At 38.0% G+C, this 25,760-nt stretch overlaps 1 protein-coding gene across 1 annotated transcript in view; it reads left to right on the forward strand.

Annotated features, from left to right (window-relative positions):
* Positions 1-25,760, forward strand: part of SPEF2 (sperm flagellar 2) — a 184,227-nt gene that overhangs the window by 103,692 nt on the left and 54,775 nt on the right. The window contains exons 24-29 of the mRNA XM_019450660.2: positions 6,805-6,942; positions 11,105-11,256; positions 14,981-15,161; positions 22,091-22,238; positions 24,050-24,178; positions 25,275-25,413. Of these exons, the coding sequence (XP_019306205.2) occupies positions 6,805-6,942; positions 11,105-11,256; positions 14,981-15,161; positions 22,091-22,238; positions 24,050-24,178; positions 25,275-25,413 (887 nt within the window). The remainder of the gene's footprint in view (positions 1-6,804; positions 6,943-11,104; positions 11,257-14,980; positions 15,162-22,090; positions 22,239-24,049; positions 24,179-25,274; positions 25,414-25,760) is intronic.

Consider the following 25,760-nt stretch of genomic DNA (forward strand, 5'->3'; position numbering starts at 1 on the left):
TACATTGTTGTATCTCCATCAAGCCCAGTACCTGGCGCTTGATAGGCTGATTTTCATAAGTTCATACATGGAATATATTACCCTAATGGTTTAGAAAAGGACTTCTGAGGATCAGGAAGCTTGATGTCAATATCTTGCCTTTTGTCTTTCCTGTATAAATTTACAGAGACCCTTATCCTGTCAGAGGAATTCTTTCCCTTGCCACTACCTTAAGTACAGGTTGCTAGTAGTCAGATCTGATTATAATCTTAATATTTACATGTACAACAAAAAAAGTGCCAATGTCTACCCCACAAGCCATTCATCTTCTCTATATTTTTTGAACATCTGTCATGATCCCAGCACGGTTCAAGGGTCTGGGGACACAACAGTGAACAAAAAATCTATGACCTCATGATATTTATGTTCTGGTAGCCAAAGACAGAGAATAAGCAATAAACAGGTGAGTATATAGAATATACAGTGAATATGTCATTGACAGAGCTTTGTGAAGAATAAAAAAGCAGGGCAAGGAAAGGATTGCTGATGTACTATTTTGTCTATGGTAGTTGTGGAAAGGCCCACTGGGAAGGTGACATTTGACAAACTCAGGACAGGAGTGATTGAGTGAGCCATGTAGATATTTGGGGAAAGAGTGTATCAGGCAGAGAGGAAAGTAAAGTCAAAGGCACTGAAGGGGGAGGATGTGTGGTGTGTTTGAAGAACAGTAAGGAGACTGATGTGGCTGGAAGAACAGAGTGAGCAGGCCAGAATGGGTGGTGATGAGGTGAGAGAGATCATAAGGGACCAGATTACCTAAGGCCTTGGAGGTCATTATTAGGATACTGATATTTATCTGAATGAGAACTGAAGCCTTGGCTTCTGGATTTTAAAAGGGTCTTTAGTGGAGTAAAAGCAGCAGGGAGACTAAGTGGGAAACCAATTGGGAAGCTATTGATTGAAATTTTAATGAAGGCATTATAGTGATTTGGATGCCCAGGGTGCTGGAGAGTTTAACCCAAAAGGTACTGAATTAACAAATGTCCTAGTAAAACTGAAGTATTTTACCTTTTCTTAGACATTCCTTAAGCAATAATTAATAGGTATATAAATCCTAAAACATATCTGTTTTTTCTATCTATTTCCTACCTAATCCTAATGCCAGCCCTCCTGTGTACTTCTTTTCCATATCAGCCAATTGATTGTTGGTAGAATGAGGCAGCTTTTAAATTTTCAATACCTTAAGTGGGATGGATTTTTTTCTAGTTCCAGAAGTACCATATACTTATTGTAGATACATTAGATATTAAAAAGAAGCAAAATTTAAAATGACAAATCCATAATCCCATTGCCAGTAGTTAACCATTGTTACTACCTTGGTACAATTGTCTTTGCAAAAAAAGTGACTGCAATGAACATATTGCTTTGTAGCATTCTTATTCAACAATAGAACACATTTTCTTTCTCAATAAAAATTTATCTACCTCATCATTCTTACATCTAAGAGATATTTCATTAATGAACTATATCATAATTTAACCATTTCATTAACAAGTATTTGTTTAACATTAACTTTTTATTATAGAAAATTATACAGTAAAATTTCATCCAGCAAAATATTTACCACATCCTCAATTATTTCCTTGGGAAATTTTCTAAAAAAGTGAAATTGCTGAATCTAAAATTGTGCTTACTTTTAAAACACATTTAAAATCTGAAATTTTTTTAAATTGCAAATTATAAAAAATTGACACATTAAAAACTGGCAAATTTCACTCCAAGCTACCGAATATGAGGATGCCAGCACATATTAGGTTTTATCATTTTTGTTAATCTTTGCCAACTTAATGGATATTAAAACTATGGATATCTTCTGTAATTTGCATTTCAGTTTTTACAATTGAAGTTGACCATTTTTTCCTGAGTTTAATGGTCATTTATTTTTCCTTCCTGCTGAAGCCTATTTATGATTTCTGCCCATTTTTCTGTTGGGGTGTGCTCTTTTTCTTATTGTTCTCTAAAACCTTTTTTTATATTAAGGAGATAAACCATCTGTCGGTCATATGTTACAAATATATTCCCAGGTTCATGTTTGCCTTATATTATTTGAGGAGAGTTTTAATATGCAGAAAGCTTTTAATGTTTATATGGATAAATATGGAAAATGTTTCATTGTAGCTTCTCCTTGTGGTAAATTAAATACTTCTCCACTCCAAAATTATATACAAATGTTCCACTCTTAATACTTTTACAGTTTTATGTTTTACTTTTAAATATTTAAATTATATATTATTTGAATATGGATCTCATTTTATCTTTTTCAAAAAGTTAATCAATTGGTCTGATAAGACTCTCAAATATATCACACACAGTTGTATATGATACATTTATGTATATGTGGATTTCTAAGTATGTGGTTATCTATTGATTTGGTTTTGTATGGTGGATATGCCCCCCCTTTTTTTTTCTTGACTTACTATTAGACATGAAATAATAGAAATGAATATAACTTCAAAAATAAGCTAGAAAGTAAACCTGAGAAAAAGAAAGGAATTAATAAGAATAAACCTGAAATTGACAATATAGGAGATTTAAAAATATTAAACTTTGGGGCACCTGGGTGGCTCGATCGGTTGGGCGTCCGACCAGCTCAGGTCATGATCTCACGGTCCGTGAGTTCCAGCCCTGTGTTGGGCTCTGTGCTGACAGCTCAGAGCCTGGAACCTGTTTCAGATTCTGTGTCTCCCTCTCTCTCTGCTCCTCCCCAGTTCATGCTCTGTCTCTCTCTGTCTCAAAAATAAATAAAAGTTAAAAAAAAAATTTTTAAATATTAAACTTAAAATATCAATTCAAGCAATAAAGTAGAGAAGATTTTGATAAAAATAGTCAAGGAAGGAAAAAAAAAAACTTTCCCTTTAGTAGGGCTTTGGATAGACCCCACAGTTTTTAACTACGTATTTTCAAATATAATTAATTACCAAATATTGTCTAATTGCAGTATTGATATTTTCATTGGCCACATAATTATTCTTAAAAATGCTTTGTTTCATTTCCAGGTGACAAATGTTGTTATTACTTTAAACTTTGTCCCCTGCTTCAATTCTGTTGCATTGTGATCAGAGACTTAGGTATTTAGAATTTTGATTTTAATTAATTTTATAGAATTTTGATTTTAATTAATTTTAAAAATATTTCAAATTTATCATAATTTTTCAGTTGTCTGAAATGTGAAAAATTTCTGTTTATATTTCATGGGCACTAGAAAACAACATATAGTCTCTATTTAGAAGACTCAAAGTTTTGGCCCAGTTATCATTGTTAATGTCATTAGAATGCTTTTTAGCAGTGGATTCTTAGCAGTAGTATATTGTAGAGAAACTTGTAAAGTTTAAACAAATAATCCCGCCTTTGCTTCAGACCCTATGTCCTAAATCAGGTTTAGGATGGGCCCTTATATTACTTTCATTTTTTTAAAGCATCATAAGTATTCTGATTGAAACAATTACTGTATTCTTTTTTTTTTTTTTAACATTTTTGTACCTACATAATCTTGCAAAAACTAATGAAAGTGGGTTAAAAACCCCTGTCATGGTTACGTTTCTATCCATTTTCCTTGCTATATCTTTTGCTCTATAGGATTTAATGTAGCACCAGTAATCAGTAAACTGAACATGTATATGTGCTGGCACTGTCTTGTTTCACCCTCAGGACAACCCTCTGGGGTGGGAACTAGTAATAGTCACATTTTATGGATGAAGAAATATGGTAAAGAGATAGTAAGCCTCACAGCTGGAATCTGAACCCACGCTGCCAGACTCCCCAGACCATGAACCGTTCATTAAACGGTTTCTCTGACATAGTGATATTTGATGTGAAGAAACATGATAACTTACCTCTTCATGGTCTCCTACACTCTCTATAGTGTAAAATAACCATCGTTGCCCCCAAACAACTACTTTTGTACTGAATTCTACTGTATCCGATAACAATCCTGTGAACCTTGTTTCATTTCTTATTTGTATTTGTCTCATCTAAGTTTTGACTTTGCACCTTTTTGTGTCATTTTGTTTTATGTGAGACTCTAATAAGCACCATATAAGTTGAATTTGGTCTTTTGACCCAACAAAAACCTTTAACAACTTTTGTAAAAGGAGGAGGAGCTAGGATGGCATAGTAGGGGAACCCTGGGGTTGTCTCAGCCCTCGAACACAGCCAGATCAACATCAAATCATTTCGAACACCTAGGATATCAATCTGAGGATTAAGAGAATAAGCTGCAGAATTCGAAGGAGAGAACATGGCAGCTTCTCTTAACCAGCAGACTAAAACATAACCAAAACCGACCAAAGGACCTGGTTTCCTTTATTTTTGTAATTTATTAGTTTCTATTATTTTTTCCTCCGAAATGACAAGACAGAGGAATTCACCCCAAAAGAAAGAACAGGAAGAAATGACAGCCAGAGATTTAATCAATACAGATACAAGTAAGGCGTCTGAACTAGAATTTAAAACAACAATTATAAGAATTCTATCTGGGCTTGAAAAAAAAGCATGGAAGACGCTAGAGAATCCCTTTCTTCAGAGATAAAAGAGTTAAAATCTAGTTGGGCCCAAATTAAAAATGCTATAACTGAGATGGAAACGTGAATGGATGGATGCCAAGACTGAGGATGGACAAAGAGAGGAACAACTTAGTGATAGAGAGGATAAAATTATGGAAAATAATGAAGCTGAAAAGAAAGGTAGACTTAGGGAACTCAGTGACTTCTTAAAACAGAATAACACTCGTATAAGAGTCCCAGAAGATGAAGAGAGAAAAATGGGCAGAAGGTTTATTTGAGCAAATTATAGCTGAAAACTTACCTAATCTGAGGAAGGACACAGACATCAAAATGCAAGAAGTACAAAGAACTCCCATTAAATTCAACAAAAGTTGGCCATCGCCAAGGCGTATCAGAGTCAAATTCATAACAACTTTGTAAAAGTGTTCATTTTTAATGATTTTTGTCTGCATAACCTTCACAATTAATAGCCATGAGTTTTTCTTAAATACAACACACCTATGATTATTAAGGGATATTTAATAATTCCCTAATTCTTTCCAAACAACACGTGAAAACCAGCCATGCCTCTGGGTAGCCCAGACCATCTCTATGCTTGGTAAATGTCTTTGTTCTTGGCTTGTTCCATTCCAATTCTGAGAAGTTATTGGAGAGGTTCTCCTACTGCATTGTCCTCACTCTGCCATCAGAAATCTGAGCCACACAGACGCTAGTACTTGCCAAGTCTTCACAGTGAGGCAGGAGAAAAAGGGAACTCTTCTAGCTCTCATAAATGTACAAATGCTTGGTAGACACAAGCCTGTACTCACTGAATGTCTGACAGAGTATCTGTGGAAAGACCATGGAGATACCAAGATCAGCTCTAAGATAATGGTGCATTGTTCTAATACTTAGAATATGGCTTCAAAAATGGCTGTGATATTTTCATTTTATATGTAGTTCCCTGGAGGTAACAAACCAATATGTTAATTGTTTCAGTGACATAGTATCACAGAAATAAAACCTATTGGGGGCACTGGAATCAAACCGATTGCATTAAGATTCCTGACTCTGCCACATTGAAGCCAGAGCCAACTGACTTAACCTCTCTGGGCATCCATTTACTCACCGGAATTTACTTCCTGGTTATTGTTGGGATTAGCAGAGTAATCAATGTGAAGCACTTAACACAACGCCCAACACAGACTAATGTTCAATAAATTATTAGTATGAAAACTGTCACATTTTAATTGTACATATTTCATTAATGGTATATTTTATTAAACAGATTTTATTGCTATGAATATTATATTCTTATAAGATTATATTAGTTTTTATTAACTGAGGAATTATTGTATGCTAAATACTATGCTAAGTGCTTTATATACATAAACTAATTTATTCTGTATTGCACATCCAAAAAGTAAGTTTCAGACAAAGTAACTGAGACCTGAAATACAGGTGTGTATTACCCAGCACCACAGGCTCATTTCTTGGATCTACCACTTACTCACTGTGTGACATTAGGAAAATAACCTCTCTGTGACTCATCTGCAAAATGAAGATAATAAGAGTACCTCAGATTGTTGCGAGGCATTAAATGAGTTGGTATAAGTACAGTGGCATATTCTGACACTCTAACACACGTAGAAAGACCTCAGTGCATAGTAAATAGTGTTAGTTTTTTTACATCAATGGCAGACCCGGGATCTTGCAAAGATTTTTTTAAATTTTTTTTATTTATTTATTTATTTATTTATTTATTTATTTATTTATTTATTTTACTGCTAGCTCTTTAGTGAAAAGCTTAGATTTGAACAATCCTATTAAGCTCAGACAGCAGTTCTTGATGAATGACATGCCGCACTCATGATTAACGAATGAGCCCGTGCCCTTGGTTTAAATATGGCTGCATATTTCTTCCACCGACAATTCGTCATTTCCCCCCAAATTCCCTGAAAGGACTTTTTCAACTAAGAAAATTTCCTGTGAAAGGATTAGAATACTACATAACACATAGCCACCCGTGAATAAAGTGAATTGTAGTGGGTTTGTGCTAGATGTGGGCATATGATTTGGTGAGCTGGTCTTACAAAGGAAAGGCCTGGCATAGGGTAGAAGCCAAATAAAAAGTTGTTGAATGAAGAAATAAAATACATGAGTGCATTAGGTCCAATCTTCTTTGGAGATATTTTTAAGACAGGCAAAGGATTCCAGTTTTATTACACTGAGGTTATTTGAGCCGTGATTCTAAAGCATAACAGCGATGTCTCTTTCTGCTCAGGATTTACGAGACCGCCTGTGGGACATCTGTGATGCCCGGAAGGAAGAGGCAGAACAGGAGCGTCAGGATATCATTAACGAGAGCTGGTTGCAGGACACCATCGGAATCACGATGAACCATTTCTTCTCACTGATGCAGGTAAGAGCGGCTGTCAACGACACAGACTCTCGCCTCCCCAGCTATGTCCTGTCCCTTCCTTTACAGTTCCTTTGGAAGCATGAGGGGCCCATTCAGGCTCACTTTACTCACAGCACTCTGCCTGGCCTGAGCTCCAACTTGCCGAAGAAGTTAGCTGAAATAAATCATTTGGGCCCTGGGCCAAACAAGCACCAGAACTGGGAGCATCCAAAGCAACCACTGACCAGCTTAGAACAGTGGAGAGTGGCAGGAGAGGTAGTGTCTATACTGGTTGTTACCTTGTCAGCCTCTGTGGACACCCAGAGTGGCCAGCAGAAGCCCAGGAAAGCAGCCCTGCCAGAGAGCATGGGCTAAGTCAACGTCAGCAGGCATTCGATTCCAGAAAAAAGTTTTATGTCAGGATTGAAAAAAAGAAAAAAATACCATTCACCAGAACAACCTCATTAACTTATATTTGCAGCCTGTTAAATAAAAATATTGCACCAGACAAGAAGTTAGGCTTTGCTCTTTTTCCAAGACTATTGTCAACGATAGGAGAGAGCACACACCAAGTCTGGATACCCAGCATTGCCAAGAGGAAGAGCTAGAGAGAGTTGGAGAGCTGGAGTGTAGTCCTTAGTACAGAAACCATCTGTACTTGCTGATTGGCCTTGCCTAAAGGAAAAGTAAGCTTTCTCCTACCTTCGCTACAGAAGGTACCTTTACCACTGGGAACAAGGCTCCTCCACTCCCAGACAAACTGGCGGAGAGAGGCGCTATCTTCCTTGATGCCTAACATTTCAAAGGGATGGTGCCCAGATACTTAGTAAAGACAGTTTTAAGTTCTAAAACTGGCAAGAAGCTTTTGAAAAGATTTATACCTCAAATGGACAGAGCAAAGATTTACAATAAGTTTTCTAGAGTAAATAAGAAAAGGGATGTCAGGAGTCAAGACTTAGGAAGAAGACTGTACAGTCTAGCCAAGCTGAGGGGCATAGGAAGGTTGTCTTGGTCAAGTTGTGTCTACCTAAGTACTGTTTCCTAAGAGAATAGCAGTGACAGTAGAGAATGGAAAAGGATACATTTTTAGTCTTCAACTGACTGACTTACATGAGAAGATATTATAGGAGAGGAGAATATTTAGCTGACAGTCTGAGCTAGCACACAGTAGGTGTTTAATAAATGCTCATTCAACTAATGACTGCGAATGCTGATACTTCCAACCTTCAGAGGGACAAGCCCATGATGCATGGGCAGCTTGGACCACAGGAGGCCTGAAAAGTCAGCAGAAACCTGAGATGCAGGAGCAGCCTCACTGACTATAAGCTCTGGGATCCAGGCATGGGTTGTATAAAGGATTACAATGAGCCACCTAAGCAGCCTGATCCACCCAGGCAGCCTATGCCACCTCAGGTAGCATTCCTTAAGCACCAGTTTAGTCAAGCAGAGACTGGCTATTAGAACGGTGCATCAGAAGCTTGTGGCGGAAATCACTGAAATTCAGTGGCAAAGCAAATAGAGAATCTTTGTGAATCATTTCTCATTAGTCCCAGCAGTACTGCCTCTTGTGGGAATGGCATGACTTACCTCTCAGCAATACCTAGATTTAAGGATCTCGTTCTGAGAAGCCGAATCCACTTCTAAAGCGAACTAGGAGGAAAGAAGATAAAGGAAAGGACACTAAATAAAAGCTGCTATTTATTAATTCCTTACTCTTTCCTCCATACGTGCCAAGCACTGCTCTATGGACTTTCACATAGGTTACGTGAAACCTTCCCAACAACCCTATGCTGTAGCTTCTGTTATAATCCTCATTTGACAGATGAGGAAACTGAGGCAGACATAAGTGGAATGATTTGCCCGATGGCACACAATCAGTAAGTGAGAGAGCAGGGATTGGGACTGAAGAAGCCTAACTCCCAAACCAGTGCTCCTAATCACCGTTGTATCATCAACACTGCTCAGATAGTTGAAGGCCTGCCACATGGAATAGCAAGGAAACTCATTCTGCACTGGATCAATAGGATTCTTATAAAAACCAAAGATGGAATTCTCAGGAAGTGGATGTCAGTTTGATAAATGAAGAAAGAACCTAACGATTAGAACTGTCTGTCAAATAACAGACTTTGGAAGCAACCGAGCTGCTGGACAAGGAAACTCATAAGCAGAAGTTTGCACATGTTTATGGAGGGCTAGGGGAAAGAATCCTTGTGAAGTCTTCAAGGGCCTGCAGTACTGAGTAACAAACAGCTAGATGAGCATTTCCCAAAGTGGGTTCCATGGAACACTAGTTTTATGCAATGGTTCACAGAAAAAGGACTCAGCAATCAAATGAGATTGGGAAGTACAAAATACTCTACCCTTCCCTCTCCCCTGGGAGATGGACAAGTATATTGACATATTAGGACACCATGATGGCCTGCTGTAAAGAAACTTTTTGATAAGTCAACCCAGCATTTCTGAAACTATTCAACATTGTAAAGTTTTTGTTTGTTTTTATCTCCGGCAGGGTACTCATTAACAGCCTACAGGACAAGTTTTCTACACAATAAATTTTAGAAAATGCTGTGCTAGATGATTTTCTAACATTCTCTTCAAAACTAGGATCCTGTGTCTCAGCACGACAAATGCAAACACTTATTATCACACTGTGAGATTTGTCCATATATGAATATTTTAAAACTTAATTTGGTTGCTATCCAAGAAAAGAAAAATATTTAGTTTTCTTAATAATTTCAAAATACTAGTTCGAAAAGTTCAATGTACATTTATATTTAAAATCCAAATATTTAAAACATGCTCGATAATTTAAAACAATATATGAATGGCAATTTTGTTTTATAATATAGACTCAGTTTAACCAAGTGAACATCTTCCTGTTTCAGTCATTTGCCTGGAAAAGTTTAATAATGTGCAAGACACCTTTCAGGAGCACTTTGGCTTACCCTTTTTTGTATCAAAAACAAATCTATTGAAACTGGTTTTGTCTTCTGTTGTAGACTACAGTGTGAAAGCCTTTATTTATTCTAAACTGTGAATGTGGCAGTCAGTACAAGACTATGTCTTAATGTTTTAAGAAATAAATGGCAACATTAATTGCTTGACAAATATTCATGAGTATCCTTGGGTTAGGTTCAGCTAAGGGCTTTGAACACTATGTCAGTTTTGTTCTTTTTGGAAAAGATGCTTTCTATAATTAACTATGTATCATGGAATACTTCTGCAGAAGAGCTTCAATCTTTAGGCCCTCAGGTACTGGTTTAAGTAGCCCTACTAATCAAAGCAAAGTCTGGATGTCATGTTTATACTACCAAAAAGCAGTGTGAACATGCCAACTGCTCTGAGACCTAATGGGAGAATGGGCTGAAAAACTCATGGTCTACATTTGTGTGTTTGGCACTCACTATACATGCATTTACTCATTACTGCAAAGGGAAATGGCTTGGCTGGCCGGGAGTCCCTTGTGAATAACTGATGCTCGACTTATCACCAACTCCTCTGTGTTCTCCATTTTGCTCAAGGCAGTACTGGCAAAGTCAACAGATGGGTTTTGCTGTGAGCCTGGAGGAATGATCTCATATTCTACACCTATTGAGCAAGAACAGAAACTGTGAAGAGAGAACTGTCCGTTACCACTTTGCCTTCCCATGTCATTTCTCCACAACTATGTTTCATTGTCCTAGAGGACCAAAACCTAGTCTCTTATTTTGTACTTCAATTTTTTGTTTTTGTATCTGCATCTGTGTATGTATTTATCCTATTTTTGGCATCTCTCAAATCAACTAATTTGTTACCTCTGGTAGAAGACATTCACGTATTTGTTAATGTATCGGTTGGTTGAATATACAGGACACAGGAATTCTTAATGTCAAAATAATGCATAATATACACTACTTCAGGCATCATACATACTGTAATCTTTTGTCACAATATCAAGAGGCATAGAAATGCCATCTTCTTAAGTGGAATTATACTCAATGAGTACAGAGAGCACAAAGTCACCAGTTATCTTTAATTTTTATGAAATTTTAGATATACACTTATAGCTAATTCTCTTTCTTAATTTCCAGAAAATTGATTTCAACTTAAATATTTTAAAATAGTGCTTACAGAACTTAGATAGGAAATATGTACAGATCAGCTTGCTCATTCTTGGGTATTGACAGTCATTTTGCTATTAAAGGCAGAATTGAACCGTTTCGAAGATACAAAGAGATTCCTTCAAGATTATTACAGGGGAATGGAAGGCAAAATCCCAATCGACGACAATAAGAGATTTACTCGAGTCCCATTGGTCCAAGTGGATGGTAGAGACATTTCAGAAAGCCAACACAGGTAAGGCAGGCTATCGTGTTCCACTATACTTGGTTTGAATTAAAAATTTGTGATTTTAAGTTGAATACTGCTAATAAAAACCACACTCCTGGGTGCCTGGGTGGCTCAGTTGGTTAAGCATCTGACTTCGGCTCAGGTCATGATCTCACGATTTGTGGGTTCAAGCCCCGCATCGGGCTCTGTGCTGACAGCTCAGAGCCTGGAGCCTGTTCCGGATTCTGTCTCCCTTTCTCTCTGCCCCTCCCCTGTCACACTCTGTCTCTGTCTCTCTCAAAAATAAATAAACACTAAAACACACACACACACACACACACACACACACTTCTGTATCTGCACATCAAAAATCCAAAAAAGCTCTAAGAAATGAAAAATTTTCTAACTTCAACTTAAGACTACTGATATGCATTATTATCTAAATTATGGTGACCATTTACTCACTTTGCTGCAGAAGTATAGTGCATTTTATTATGAAGTGCTTCCAATGGAGTCTGCTGGGGATAGTATATATAAATTTTCAATTCTGGAAAACTTTTGGTCCAAGGGTTTTCAATAAGGAATCATGAATCTCTACCACTTTTATGAAAGGTTACAAGCACTGTGTGTGTGTGTGTGTGTGTGTGTGTGTGTGTGTGTGTGTGTGTTTGTGTGTGTGTGTCTGTGTGTGTTACATGTAAATGAAAATGGAAGAGGTTATGAGTCTTCTTTTACAGGTAAACATAATTGAGAAACAGTGAAGGTTCAGTCATATGTGATCATGACTTCATGAGACTGAAAGACTTGTCAATAGTCTAACATCAGATTCCTGCCAGAGCAAGAGAATAAAGAATTATATTTTCAAACACTCCCATGCAATACAAAAGTTTGTAAATCATTGCTTTTATAGACCCCGTGGGTGGGGGCAGGGGAAGGGCAAGGTCCCAAACCCAGAGAAGCTATGAGCAATAGAAAAAATGTTTTAAAGAAATAGGGAGTGGGAGTGGTAGCAATTCCTATGATTGCTCATAGGGTCTCAACTATAAAACGTTAAATATGCAAAAGGTAAGAATTGAAATAAATTAAGGTAACAAAAATAAAATTAAAAATCCTTAAAATTAAATGATTAATTAAAATAAGCTAATAAAATAGCATTAAGAATTAAAGTAATATTTTCTCATGACCCATAAGGAGGTCATGAGAAAATAAGAATCAATAAATACGAAGAGGGGAAAAAAAAGAAGTTAGATTTTAAGAATAATACACATGCTGAACATTAAATTTAGATCTCCAAAGATATGATATGTATTGTAGCTGGAAAGTACTATGTGTACTTTATAAGCTTTCTCAAGTCAATGCAGGTACATGTCGCACAGATTAAATATGGTATAGTGAATATGTTTTGAAGACAGATCTGGTTTCAGTCCTGGGTCTGTTACTTACTAGGTGTATGTGAGTAAATTAAAACAATTTATTTTGGGGGAAAAGTCACCCCAACTCTCTTAAGCCTTGGTTTCCTTATCTATAAAGTAAGGCTGTTGTGAACATTACAGAAAATGAAATCTTCAAAGCACTGAGGACCACGTTAGGGAATCAGAAGACTTGAGATCTAGTCTCAATAATCTCAATAAGTGGTGACTATCATTATTGAATGTTATAACAATAACTTACATGCACTATTTTAATGATAAGTGTTGCATGTCCTTGCTTTGTTTTATCATCCCATGTACCAAGAAGGATTTGAGATGACCTGAACACAATATGGTTATACATAAGATCTGAGACCCATTTCTTCTCTCTAGATTTCCTCCATCTAATCCCACCATGTCCCAATCATGCCCACGTGTAAGCAGGAAAATACAAGAAGGAAAGTTTGTACCTACTTCTTGGTACAAATACAAGAGAAATGTGTAACTCAGCAAGCTGCTGAAAGAGAACTTTGAAAAGCCAATAATAAAAAATTCCACAGGCAATATGAACCATCAGAGCCATTTAAAGAGGCCAAGTTCCAATGTCTACGGTAGCAGTGCATTCTGTTCTTAGCACAAAATAGCAAGTTAGGCATATTGGGGAAGCTATTAAAGTTGGTTAGCAGAATAAAACAGGCAAAAGAACAGGCCGTTCTTATTTTCTGCAAAACAACTGTGCACCAATCTCAACCTCAAATCACTGCTTTGAGTATCTACTAAAACTCTCGATCAATGTATCAACCAATCAACCAATCAGCTACAGTCTCTTTAACATATATAAGGGAAGCAAGCACACTGACAAGCATTTTCACATAGCTGTCTATTTTATTCCTGTAACAACAACAACATAATAGTAAATAATAATTGATGAATAACTAATAATTAGCAGTTGCTAAGAATTAGTAACAACAGTAATAGTAGTAGTCTTATGTTTGTATTATTCAAGGGAAGGAACTTCAGAAAGGAGCCCCAGTTTGTATCTATTGATAGTGACAGAACTATAGCTAGGCCAGAATTTTTTCCAGTAAATGAATTCTAACCCCAAATTTTATTTCTAAATGATATGCCACCACTGCTGTCCTCCAAAGCACGGTGTTAGGAAATGCTTGTTGGACTATATTAAACATTTAGAGATGATCACACAAATTTTACCTTAACTTGTTAGACACATGAATTTCAGTGTTTCAGTGACAGATTTAGCATTACTTGATTGTTAAAATGTAAATTGTCCTGTGGGTAGATGTATGCGGCATTGAAGCACCTTCGCACACCCCCTCCAAGTACTATAAGAATCAAAGAGCCAAGTTCAAGAAACCACATCTAATGCTTCAAAACTAGACCAAGCTAATTGTTTGGTGGAGTTCCCAATCAGCCTTCTGGATCAACAATCTATTCCCCAGCAGTTTGAGTCTGCCAAACCAAATGCTTGCTCCTATTATTGCTCCTGACTCCTCAGGTTTCAGCAAAGTCAGAGCTGGAGCTTCTCTCCCCACCCCCATTCTGTGCCCAAGCTGAGGGCTCTTTGCACTTTGTATCACCAGGGTGGATCCCAGTCATAATAAGCATTCTGCTTTGGGGATCTCTACCTGCTTCTCTTAGCCTTTGAGATTTGGGAGTCCTTCGGGGAGAGAATGTTCCCAGCGGCAGCTCTAAAATTTCTACAAAGGGGCAACAGTACGGCTGAAAGAAGGGAGAGCTTAACTTCGTGTTCCCAAAGCATTTTACAAATCAAAGAGAGGCCATCATTTATCCCTACTCTAAACTAGGGAGGTTTGTTGGATGTCTGTCCCACCCACTATCAAAACCTTGTTGCCTCCATGGGATTCCCCCTTGCAGACCTCACATCTTTCATATCCTGATTTTTAATTTTCCACTTCAGGAAGCCAAATGATACTAGTCATCTTGAAGGAGTGATGCCCAGTTTTATTTGGCTTGCTTTTCCATGACTGATTTGTTCCTTGTTAGAAGTTTATGCCCTGGCTAAATTTCAAAATTGCACTTCTTCATAATTGCCATTGTTTAATTTCCCTCCTCATGATTACTGAGAATAACCGTAAAAATTATGTTTTGTTACTATTTGTTTCTGGTTTCCTCTTGTTAATAAGACTATTAAAATGTGAATATAGTCTTTTATAGTCTTCATTTGAAGAGTTCTTCCATCATGACTTTGAAAATTGAGATTAAAGCAAGACAACAAGATTTCCAAAATAACATGGTCATAAAGAGAGAATTCTGTTAAATAAAACATTTATGTTTCCTTTTGGTTTGCTTGTTTTTCAAAGAATTCCTCTAATTCCTCGAATATCCGTTTCCCCGGATTCAGCTACGTCCAAAACAAAAACAAAAACCATACTGAAGGGCAAGATTGATTACTCACTGGAAAATGTTGAGTCGAACTTTGAGGCAGATGAGAAGTTGCTAATGGACACCTGGCAGCAAGCTTCTTTAGCAATATCTCACATGGTAAGCAGTGCTTGTTACTACCTTTTCAGCAAAATCCATTCACTAAGTACCAATATTCCTAGTATGCTCTGAGTAGAAAATTTACACAATGTTGTATAACTTTATACCTTCAGGAACTGTTTTGCTTTGTTTTCTGAAAGAAATAAGAATTGAAACGATTCAGTCAGCAAATATATATGATCAAGAATGGAGTAAACCAATATGTAGTTTATTTTCTGTGCTGGGCCAACGTTCCAAGTACAGAGGCCAAAGGGCCAATCAGGAAAAGTCAACGACATATATCAAATATAATGCAATAGGGAGGGGTAGGACTGTGGCCAAGTGGAAATTGTACTCCTAAAGAAGAGTGTGCTACTCCACCCTAACCAACTTTGCCATTTAAGGATGAGGCCCAGTATGGACAGATCTTCCAATTTTTCAAGAAAAGCCAGAAATTCAAATTTTGTATGTGAAGCCTACTCATTTAAACATGTTAGAAATAATCAAGTTTGCAAAACTTTACAGAGCCAGGCAATACACACATTTGGCCTATAGGCCTCTGGTTAACATAAGTTACCTATGGGGTATTATCCTCTTTATCATGGAAAAATGGGGATCCAGAAAGGTTAAAGAATTTTGCTAAGGTCACTTAACAGGTAAGTGTCTAAGAGGAGATTTGAACCTAGAACTGTAGGAGTTCAAAGTTCCAGTCCTTTCCAGCTTCACTGGGAGGCAAAGGGATAATAGTCGTTGCCTGCAGGGGGCCTGTACCAAATCAGAAGAGAAGGGAAAAGTGTCCAGAGAACTTTAATGTAAGTAGAAGCTTCACCCTGTAAAGAAGGTACACACAGAGTTTAACTTGGATGGCCCCTGTTCCTTCATCCTCCAGGCCTGGGTGCCCAGTGTGGTTCTGTTCTCATTCTGGGCCAAGCTTTCTTTGAGTTTTCTTGAAATATCCCATCCAAACAAGAGGCAGTGTCAACCTTCCAAAAGATTTTGTGGAAGAGTTAGAAGAGGAGCTTGCCCCAGGGTCTCAGAGCCAGGAGTCAACTCGCATTTTCCGAGTCCCTTCCTGGCCACTCTGCCTCGAGGGTTCTTTTCTCTGGTCTATCTCACAGCAGCCTCATTGCCTCCTTTCCGTTCTCCCCCTCTTCCTTTTGTTCCTTCTTTCGTTTCTCCTCTCAAAAGTGATTGTAGATTCCTGTCATTATCTTGCTTCTTCTATAAAAAAATTTAATGTGAGTTTTGACAAAGTGCACAACCTAAAACTGCACAGCTTGATGAACGCACCTGAAGTACACACTGGTGGAACCTCCACACAGTAGAAGTGGGAAAGGTCGGCACCTACCAAGTCCTTCTTGTGCCCCTTCCCAGGCCTAACCCCCTTGATCCCTACAACACAGAAGCCCTATCTCCCTTTTTGCTAGCCATTGCCTTGATTTTCATAACAGTTTTATCTCCCGAGTCTGTATTTCTTAACAGAAGAATTTAGCTTACCTTGCTTTTGAACTTTACATACATGGACTCCTACTTTTTGTCTCTGTGTTTCCTTTTGCTCAACATTATTTATGAGATTCATTCTATGTTATTGAGTGTAGCTGTAGTCCATTCATTTTTGTTGCTGTATATTGTTTCATTATATAAACTTATCCCAGTTTATTTAACTGATCTGCTACTAATACACATTTGGGCTTCCAGTGTGTGCCATTATGGATAGCCCTGCTATGAACATTCTAGTACTTGCCCACTGCTGCGCATATGCACACACAACCATTGGATATATATCTAAGAGTATTTGCTAGCTTCGATGTCAGTAGATAATACTATACATAATACTTCAGTTTTCAGAAGTAATGCCAAATTCTTTCCCCATTTCATAGCAGTATCATCTTCGTCATAAATTAGGTGAACTTCTATCATAAATTAGTTCTGTCACATTGCTCTATTTTTCCATATTTGTACTGAAAACTGTCAATCCTTTATTTGTCATATCCTTTATTTATCTAAATGAGCAAATCTTCTCACCTTGTCATCTGTCCAGAGTATTTTGGCACTTCTTGGCTCCTTGCCTTTCCATATAAAATTTCAAATCAGCTTGTCAAAATTTACAAAAATGTTGGCCATAGATTTTTTTTAGGATAATATTTATCAGATTATGGAAATTTCTTTTCATTTATAGCTTACTTTGAGGGGTTTTCATAAATATATTAACAAATTCTTTTTCCACATATATTGAAATTGTCATATGATTCTTTTCTCTGTTTTCTATTAATGTTAAATATCATATTGGTCAATTTTCTATTAGACTTACATTGCCTCCCTGGAATAAGTCCAACATTATAATGAAGCATCATCGTTCTTACATATTGCTGGATTTGCTTCCTAATACTTTGTCTAGGATTTTTGAATCTTTGTTCATGAGTGAGAAAATTCTATAATCTTTCTTTCTCATTCTGCCTTGTCAACTTTTAGCATCCAGGTAATACTAGCCTCATAAATCAAGCAGGATATGTTTCTTCTCTTTCTATTCTTTAGAAAAGTTCAAGGAAGTTGGAAATATTTCCTCTTGAAATGTTTAGTAGCCTTCAAGAAGCTGTCTGGGCCTGGGGGCACCTGGGCAGCTCAGTCAGTTAAGCATCTGACTTTGGCTTGGGTCATGATCTCATGGTTCAGGAGTTCAAGCCCCATATCGGACTCCCTGCTGTCAGTGCAGAGCCTGCTTTGGATCCTCTGTCTCCCCTCTCTCTCTGCCCCTCCCCTGCTTGTGTGCACACTCTCTCTCCCTCCCTTTCTCAAAAATAAATGAACATTAAAAAAAAGAAAAGCCTGATGAACTGAGCCTTTTCTTACTAGGAGTTAATCTTCTTTATAATGCTTTTTTGGAAATTATACTTTTAAATATTGTTTACATGATATATGTTTGTTCATCCTCTCATTTTTGTCCTTTATTTTTTCTTGCTTGCTTTTTTCCCCTGACTTTTTTGGAAGTAGTGCATTCTGTTACTGTTCTCCTAATGGTTACTCCAGGAATTATATCATGAATTGTTAACTTATCAAAGTCTACATATTTTTTAGTCAGTAATTCAAGGTGTTATTCATAGAGTAGCCACTAAGTGAATTAGTGTGTGTTACTTCCAAACTAATATAGGGGAAAAAAGTGAATAAATTTAAAATATTCAATCCAACAGAAGAAAAAAAAGGAACAGAAAAAGATTTAGAAACAAACAATACAAACAGAAAGCATATAGAAAGATGGTAGATGGTAGATACCCCAAGTATCTCAATAGCTACTTTATATTTATAAGGGCAAAATGATCCAGATGAAGGAAAAGGATTGATTTATTTTTTTTAAAAAAAGCATATGGTGTTTATAAGCTACAGAAATGATCTTCTGTTATTGACCAAAGAGGAAAATGGGGTAGTGTGATGACCTCCGGTAGCCACCACGGAATCCTAAACCCTTGACCCAGAGGCTCAGAGCTCCCTATCTTGCTGGTACCAACTCATCAAACCCTCTCATAAATGAACTAGATATTGCTTCCTACATATTTCATGGGCATTAATAATTTCAATGCCTTGGCTAATGTCATCTTTTTCTCCTATAATATGTTCCTCCTTCCTTCTATTTGCTTAATTATATGTTTTCTATAATTCTTCAGAGCTAGTTCCTGCTTTGATTCCTGACTAGTTGGCTGCCTATTTGAAGGCCTTGCCTTCTCTGATCATGTGCTTTTCCAGTCCCTGTAGCAATATTGTCTCCCCAAGCATTCGGCTTTCACTATCTATGTCATTGTTTGTCATTTTTATCTCGTTAGTTGTTTCTCTGAATACTTAACTGGGTTCTAAAACTTTGTATGTACTGTGCACCTAGCATCGTGCCCACATCTAATAGGATACTAAAGCCCTCAGCACAGTCTGCTGCTATACCGATGATCCTGATGTCACTGTTGATGATGATGGCAATGACCATAGTGATCACTGCAAGATTACAATGACCAAGCACCAGAGAGTGGGAAACCAGATCTAGGAGTTCAAGAAAAAAAAAGAATTATTATTCTTATTGAGCTACATAAGTAATTTACAAGTCTTAGAAATCCCATCAGAATTGCCTAGGGAAAATGACTTGGTAAAATATTACATTATTAGAGCATCATATAGCACGAAGATCATTATACAGCACAAAGTTAACCTCTCTCGGTTGTGTGATTTTACAGAAATTACCTAGCCTATCTTAGCCTTCAGTTCCTTATCTGTAACATAGGAGACATTCCACACACTTTTCCGCTCTTGAATGGCTGAAAGATCCGGTGAAATAATATATACGGAAGTGTTTTAGAAATTGTAAATATAGTAAGTCATGACGTTAGAAAATTTATTGAAAATTGTACAATTTTCTTATGGACTTTATTTTTTTTAATGTTTACTCATTTTTGAAAGACAGAGCATGAGCGGGGAGGGGCAGAGAGAGGAAGACACAGGATCCGAAGCAGGCTCCAGGCTCTGAACTGTGAGCACAGAGCCGGACACAGGGCTCAAACCCACGAACCGTGAGATCATGACCTGAGCAGAAGTTGGTCACTTAAACAAATGAGCCACCTGGGCGCCCCCCTTGCAGACTTTAAAAAACCACATAGAAAGCATAGGAGAAAAGTTTGCTAATTACTAATCTAATTAGTATTCCTAATAATTATATTTGAATCCTGATTTTATGTTTCTAATGGATTTTCTTGGCATTGATGTTACATGACCTTAATCAAATTTTAAGTTTCAAGTGAGACAGGCGTGATTCGGCAAACTTGCAGGGAAAACGGTACCAGCAGAGATTAACACAGCTGAAATAAGAGCACTTTAAAACGGGCTTTTTTTCTACATAGCAATTTTACCAAGGGCTACCCATTTAGTGTGCTATGTTAATTTTCAGAAAAACTTTCTTCTAATTAGCAGGTATGCAATGATTTCAAAGAAACAAGTCATATTTAACACCCACAATGTCAAGACATTATTTCTAGAGTTTCTTTGGGCTTACAGGTAGATTGCTGGCTGTATTGTGAATTATGTTAATTTTTGAAAGAGACCCAGAGGTCTTTGAGGGAAATGGACCAAAAATATGCAGATGATGATAATTATCATCATCATCATCATCATCATCATCATCACCATCACCACCACCACCACCACCACAAGATTGTTTATAAAGGAGAAACATCCAATTTTAAAGAAAATTGCTAACTTACTGTGCTTTGCAAAAACAAATTCAAAAATGAATTGCTTGCAATTTAGTGGGGGGATGTTAACAAGTCTGCTTTCAGCTTTACCAAGAATTTGAAAGTACAGTAGATATCATGAAATCCATTTTTGTGGATTAAGGGCATCTAATTAAAACCACACACACACACACACACACACACACACACACACACACACTGAAACCTTGTTCTCTGAAACCTTTCACTATTTCTCCAGGGCTCCACTGATCTTAAGGAAGCTGTGGGTATATTCTGTGGAATATGATTATTTTAGAAGAAATTCCATCTATTAATAAGCATTTCCTTGGCATCCTCTATGAGCACAGCAGGTGCTAGAAGCTGCTTAAAGCCCATTTGGAAGATTGGGCAACACTTCACATTCAGAGAACAGTTGGGGACAGTAATACGCCAAGCCCTGGGGTGGGAAGTGTGCAGGAATTCTGGCTGAGCAGGCACTGGCTGGTGTATCTTGCCAAGACGAAGCGTCATTGAGGGGAGAGATTGTGCCTTATTCATCTTTCTATTCACCTCCAAGCAACTTCCTCCTTCTCATCTTGGCCCCTCGCTCGGTCCTCCCCAGAGATAACGTCAGGTTTGGACACAGTAAGCACTTTAATAAATAAATTGTCGTGACCCCCGTTTCGTCACCAATTGCTTTATTGAGGCTTTAAGGTTTTCAACCATATGTTGCTCCTGCCACCTTGGTGTGTGCAGGTTTGCTTTCTCCCTTTCAGGAGTCTTTTTTCCCCACTCTCCTTTCTCAGGGCTACACCCCTAAGTGCTCTTCACCTCTCCAGGGGCAGCTGGATTCACTTCATAAGGTCCGGCCTTTGAAACTGCAGGCATGTCCCCAAGACAAGTTATTCTTGCTGCTTGAAGCACAGAGCCTCAGAGGAGATGTGGACGGGACCCAACAGCACCCCACCCTCCCCATTCCTCGGCTCTTCTGGGGTGGCCCCACAACTAACCTCTCAAAGCAGGACACTGTGCAAGTGAAAGGAGGGGTTGCTGAGTTGGCTGGAGGCTGAGTGTGCCCCGAGTGGAGGAAGCTGACACTAGAAGGGATGCTAGCCTGCAGGACAGGTCATTCTCATGAGCACTTCCTGGATGAGGCTGGTGTTGGAGTAGAATGGAAGCCCAGCATCCAAGTGTCTGGGAGCCCAATCAATATAGGACATGCATTCCCAAAACTTGGTTGGGGGGTGGGGTGAGAAATTCTCACCCATTTTATGTATAAAGCACAAGTATGCATAAATACATAGATACACTTTGGAACATTAAAATTTCATGGAGGAGCCTATTAGGAAAATCTGTCTTTAGAACTCTGTAGGGGAGTCTAATAATAATAATGATGATGATGATGATGATGATGATGATGATAATAATAATAATAATAAAAGATGAGAAACATTGATACAGGAGAATGCCCTGGGTTGAAGGCCAAGAGATAACAGGAACTTGGAAGAATGGGAAGTGGGGAGGGGGCTAAATCCATAGAGTCTGAGATTAAAAAGGAAGCTTTTTAAAAGCGTAACCATGACACTGTCACAGACACCAAAGTGTGTTTTCCATAAAGATTGAATACATGGCATGATTGTTTGCAATAGAATGAGGCTTCAGTGGAATTGAGTGATGACTAAATCCAAACAGTTACCATATTTCCTAAGTGTTGCATTAATTAAAATATTGCTCATATACAACCAGGTGGCTGCTGAAATTCATCAGAGGCTCATGGAAGAAGAAAAGGAAAACCAGCCAACAGATACAAAAGAAAAATCTCCTCAGATGGGTACAAATAAAAAAGTCAAAAATGAACCGCCCAGGAAAAAAAAGGCAGACAAAAAAGCAAAAGGTATTCCTGGTTTTAGCATCCAAAACTGTGGATGCTTATGCCTCTCCTTGGTAGAACACAAACATTTAAGCAGACACATTAAAGCTACTGTTTGTTAGGTTTAATTTAGAGACTCAGGCTCCTGTGGTGTCGGCTGGCTGATCATACCGTGTACCTGTCTCACCTAACTTGTTTATCCAAACAGTCAAGTGTCTCCAAGATAAAACAAACCTCAAAAACAGTTTGGAACACGCTAGAAGAACGCCAAGATGACAATATGTCATCTGAAAAGTGTGCTCAATGGGGCTGCAGTACCCGAGACAAGTTTGGGTGAAAAGTGATTATGTGGATGTAAGTTTCAGGTTGAATTCAGGTTTCTGGTTTAATGTAAGCAAGTACCTCTCTCCTGGAGGCCTCCTGCCTAATCTAATAGAAGTGAGAGAAAACTTGGGCTGGGAGAGACCTCCCGTCAACCTTGGGGATAAACTCTGCCACCAACATTACCCACCTGTACATATTTAAGGTAAGTTGAGGCAAGAGAGGAAGAGACAGAAATATGTGAGCAGAAGTCACCTCCGTAGTCAGTTGCTCGTGACATGACATGATTGTTAGGCACCTGCTAGCAGCACACCATGATGGGTGCTAAAGACACCATGATGAACTTGAACAAGAACAAAAACACAGTCCCTGCCCTGATGGAAATCTAGTCTAGCGGCAGAGACAGACATTTGACCAGTCATTGTTCTTTAGTTGGGAAGGTACAGGTGACCTTGAGAGCAAGGTCACCTACTCCATCTGAGGGGTAGGGAAGCACTTCCCAGAGTACATTTAAGCAATCCTGAGCAGGAGTGAGATGGAAGCACTGAGGATGCGGGCGGGGAGAGCGGGGGGTGGGGGGGACATTGAAGTAAAGAGAAGAATAGCACTGCGTAAAAAAACACACCACATGGTCCATCTCAGATGGTAGAAATGAAAGAAATAAGCAGCATTTGAAAGACATGCTTCAGTTTACCTTAATGGCTAAATGGCTGAGTCAAGTCCCTTAATTTTACAGACGATAAAACAGAAATCCAGCAAGATTAAGTGTTCTTTCACCTGTAACTTAATACACACATCTACTATTGCCGTTACATTTTATTACAGTTTCTTTGTTTACAATTATCTCCTCTTCACAAGATTTGAACCCATTGGGGTCAGACCTTCAAGACAGATTTACTGCAGTAAGTAGAATCACGTGAATGGGGCCTTCAGCTGGAATCACACTGCCATTTCGCAAGGGCAAATTCTCTGACAAATGCTGACAAATGCTTATTTTCTAATTCTCTTACGTAATCACTGAAGTACTTGTAGATAAGTGCTACTGAAAAGATTGTTCAGTAGATTACAGATTCTTGACCATGAGCCTCATTTCAGCCATATCTTCTGGAGGTTATTCCCTGGTCTTTTCTTGATGAGGATCTGGGAAACACTTGGCTCACACTGGTGCCTTGTATGGAGCGGTGCTTTCGCAAGTGACTAATGGCATCCATGCTATGTTGTGGTTTGCTAATTTCTGTCCCCAGGCTCTGAATCACGCCTTCTTTGGAATCTAGTACCACTTCATTTTCCCATGATGCTACACAAATGGGGCATTTTTATATGCACCTAGCTGAGATGCCACCTGGAGAATTCTCAAGGAAAGGTCAATATTTCAAACTCACAGTCAGGGCCAGGGTTGGTCCTTTGCAAATCACAAGAGGTTTACTACAGACCCGCACATTTCTCTTTGTTCTCATTTTATCTGAGTAGCTGTGTGGATACTTGCATGCCGGCACCTTCCACTGTCCTTTTAGGTAAATCGCCACCAATAGCAGAAGCCACACCCGTGACAGTATCACCAGAGCAGACTGCCGAAATGGAAAGGAAAAAGGAACTGATGCTCAAAATCAAGGAAGAACACCTTGCTGCCCTGCAGTTTGAAGGTAGCAGTTGAAAAGAACCAAGATGATACTTTTCAGTGGAAAATAGACCAGTAGGACCAACAGCCCATGATTGGCTCAAGTTGTGTCTAGAACACAAAGCAAAGCAATGGAAAAATACAACATTTAGCTGGTTGTTTTCATAAAACCACACGAGGGCTAGATTTGACTGTTCTATAATTGTCTGGTGGGATCTCAAAAAGAAACAAAGAAAATTTGGGAAGGGGTTAGGAGAACACCAGCAATAATTAGAATCTCAAAGAACAGAAACAAAAAGAATATGTTAGAGTCAGTGTGAGAAGGCTTAGGACCACGTGTGTTGGTGGTTTTATATGCTAAGAATAATTAAGGCCTCTCACTAGGAAAATAAATGCTAACTAAAGGCTAACAGGCCCTGAAAGTGAGTTCTTGGGAACAGAGGCCAAGAAGAGCCAGTCATGAATCAATAATGTTCAAGAGCCTCCTTTTCTGTAGATAACAATGATTTTACAAGACATATTCTCCTTCTGTCTCTTCCATTTGTCATATAATGCAACTAAAAATGGACTTCAAAAAAAAATCAGAAAATTTAGCAAATTAGGCCAGTGGCGGTAGAAGAAGCAAAGAAGAAAGATGGGAAAACTATTTCAGAAGTAAAATCCACGTCTGTGGATAGTGTGTGCCAGGGGCAGCCATAAGCCCTGGGACACATGGGTTTTACCCTAGTTTTTCCAGTGCTAACAAAGTACAATGGCATTGCTATCCCAAGTTTCTAAAAGTAGGGAGATTATCAAGAGACTTTGTACCTTCCCTTTTTTTGAAATACAGAAATTATCTATTTGTGTTTTCCCATTCCAATTTATCAAAGAGTATATTGCTATAAAGTGCAATAAAATGTAAATCTCAGTTTATACTTTTGGTTTAAATAAACTGTCAAATGACCCTACCATACATTACATTTTTTTCTCAATGACATAGATCAGGTATTACTTGTCTATACTCGTATATTAAATGTGCACCTACATCTGGACAAACTGAAGCATGATTGGTTTAAAATTGAATTTAGTTGGTTAAAAAATGCATGTATACATTTTAAAATCCTCATTTTCTTTTTAAATAGAGATAGCCACACAGTTCCGACTTGAACTGATAAAGACAAAAGCACTGGCTTTCCTTGAAGATTTACTAACAAAGGTGGTTGATGTATATAAACTCATGGAAAAGTGGCTTGGTGAGAGGTACTTGAATGAAATGGCCAGGTAATATACTGCATGGCTTTTCAAATGTATTTTGAAAATGTATATTTTTTAATGTATTTTAATGAAGTGTATTTAAAAATGTATTTTTTTAAGTCCTGGGGGCCAAAGTTGGCAGGTTTTTAGGCATTTATAAATGTAGATTACATTTACAAATTGAAATTTTGACCTTTTAGGGGATCACATGTGCATTTGTATTGGCTTGTTTCAAACAGTAAGTTGCATATCAAAGTGTCCTATTGTAATAGCCAGATTTGCACCTCATTTCTGAGTTTGGTTTTTACACTGCTCAATGAGGACCTTAGTTTACGAGGTAAGATTATGCATTATTTTTAAATATTTTTCAGAAA

This window comes from Panthera pardus, unplaced genomic scaffold (genome assembly GCF_024362965.1).
Source record: "Panthera pardus isolate Hobbes unplaced genomic scaffold, ASM2436296v1 HiC_scaffold_2, whole genome shotgun sequence".
Lineage (NCBI taxonomy): Eukaryota > Metazoa > Chordata > Mammalia > Carnivora > Felidae > Panthera > Panthera pardus.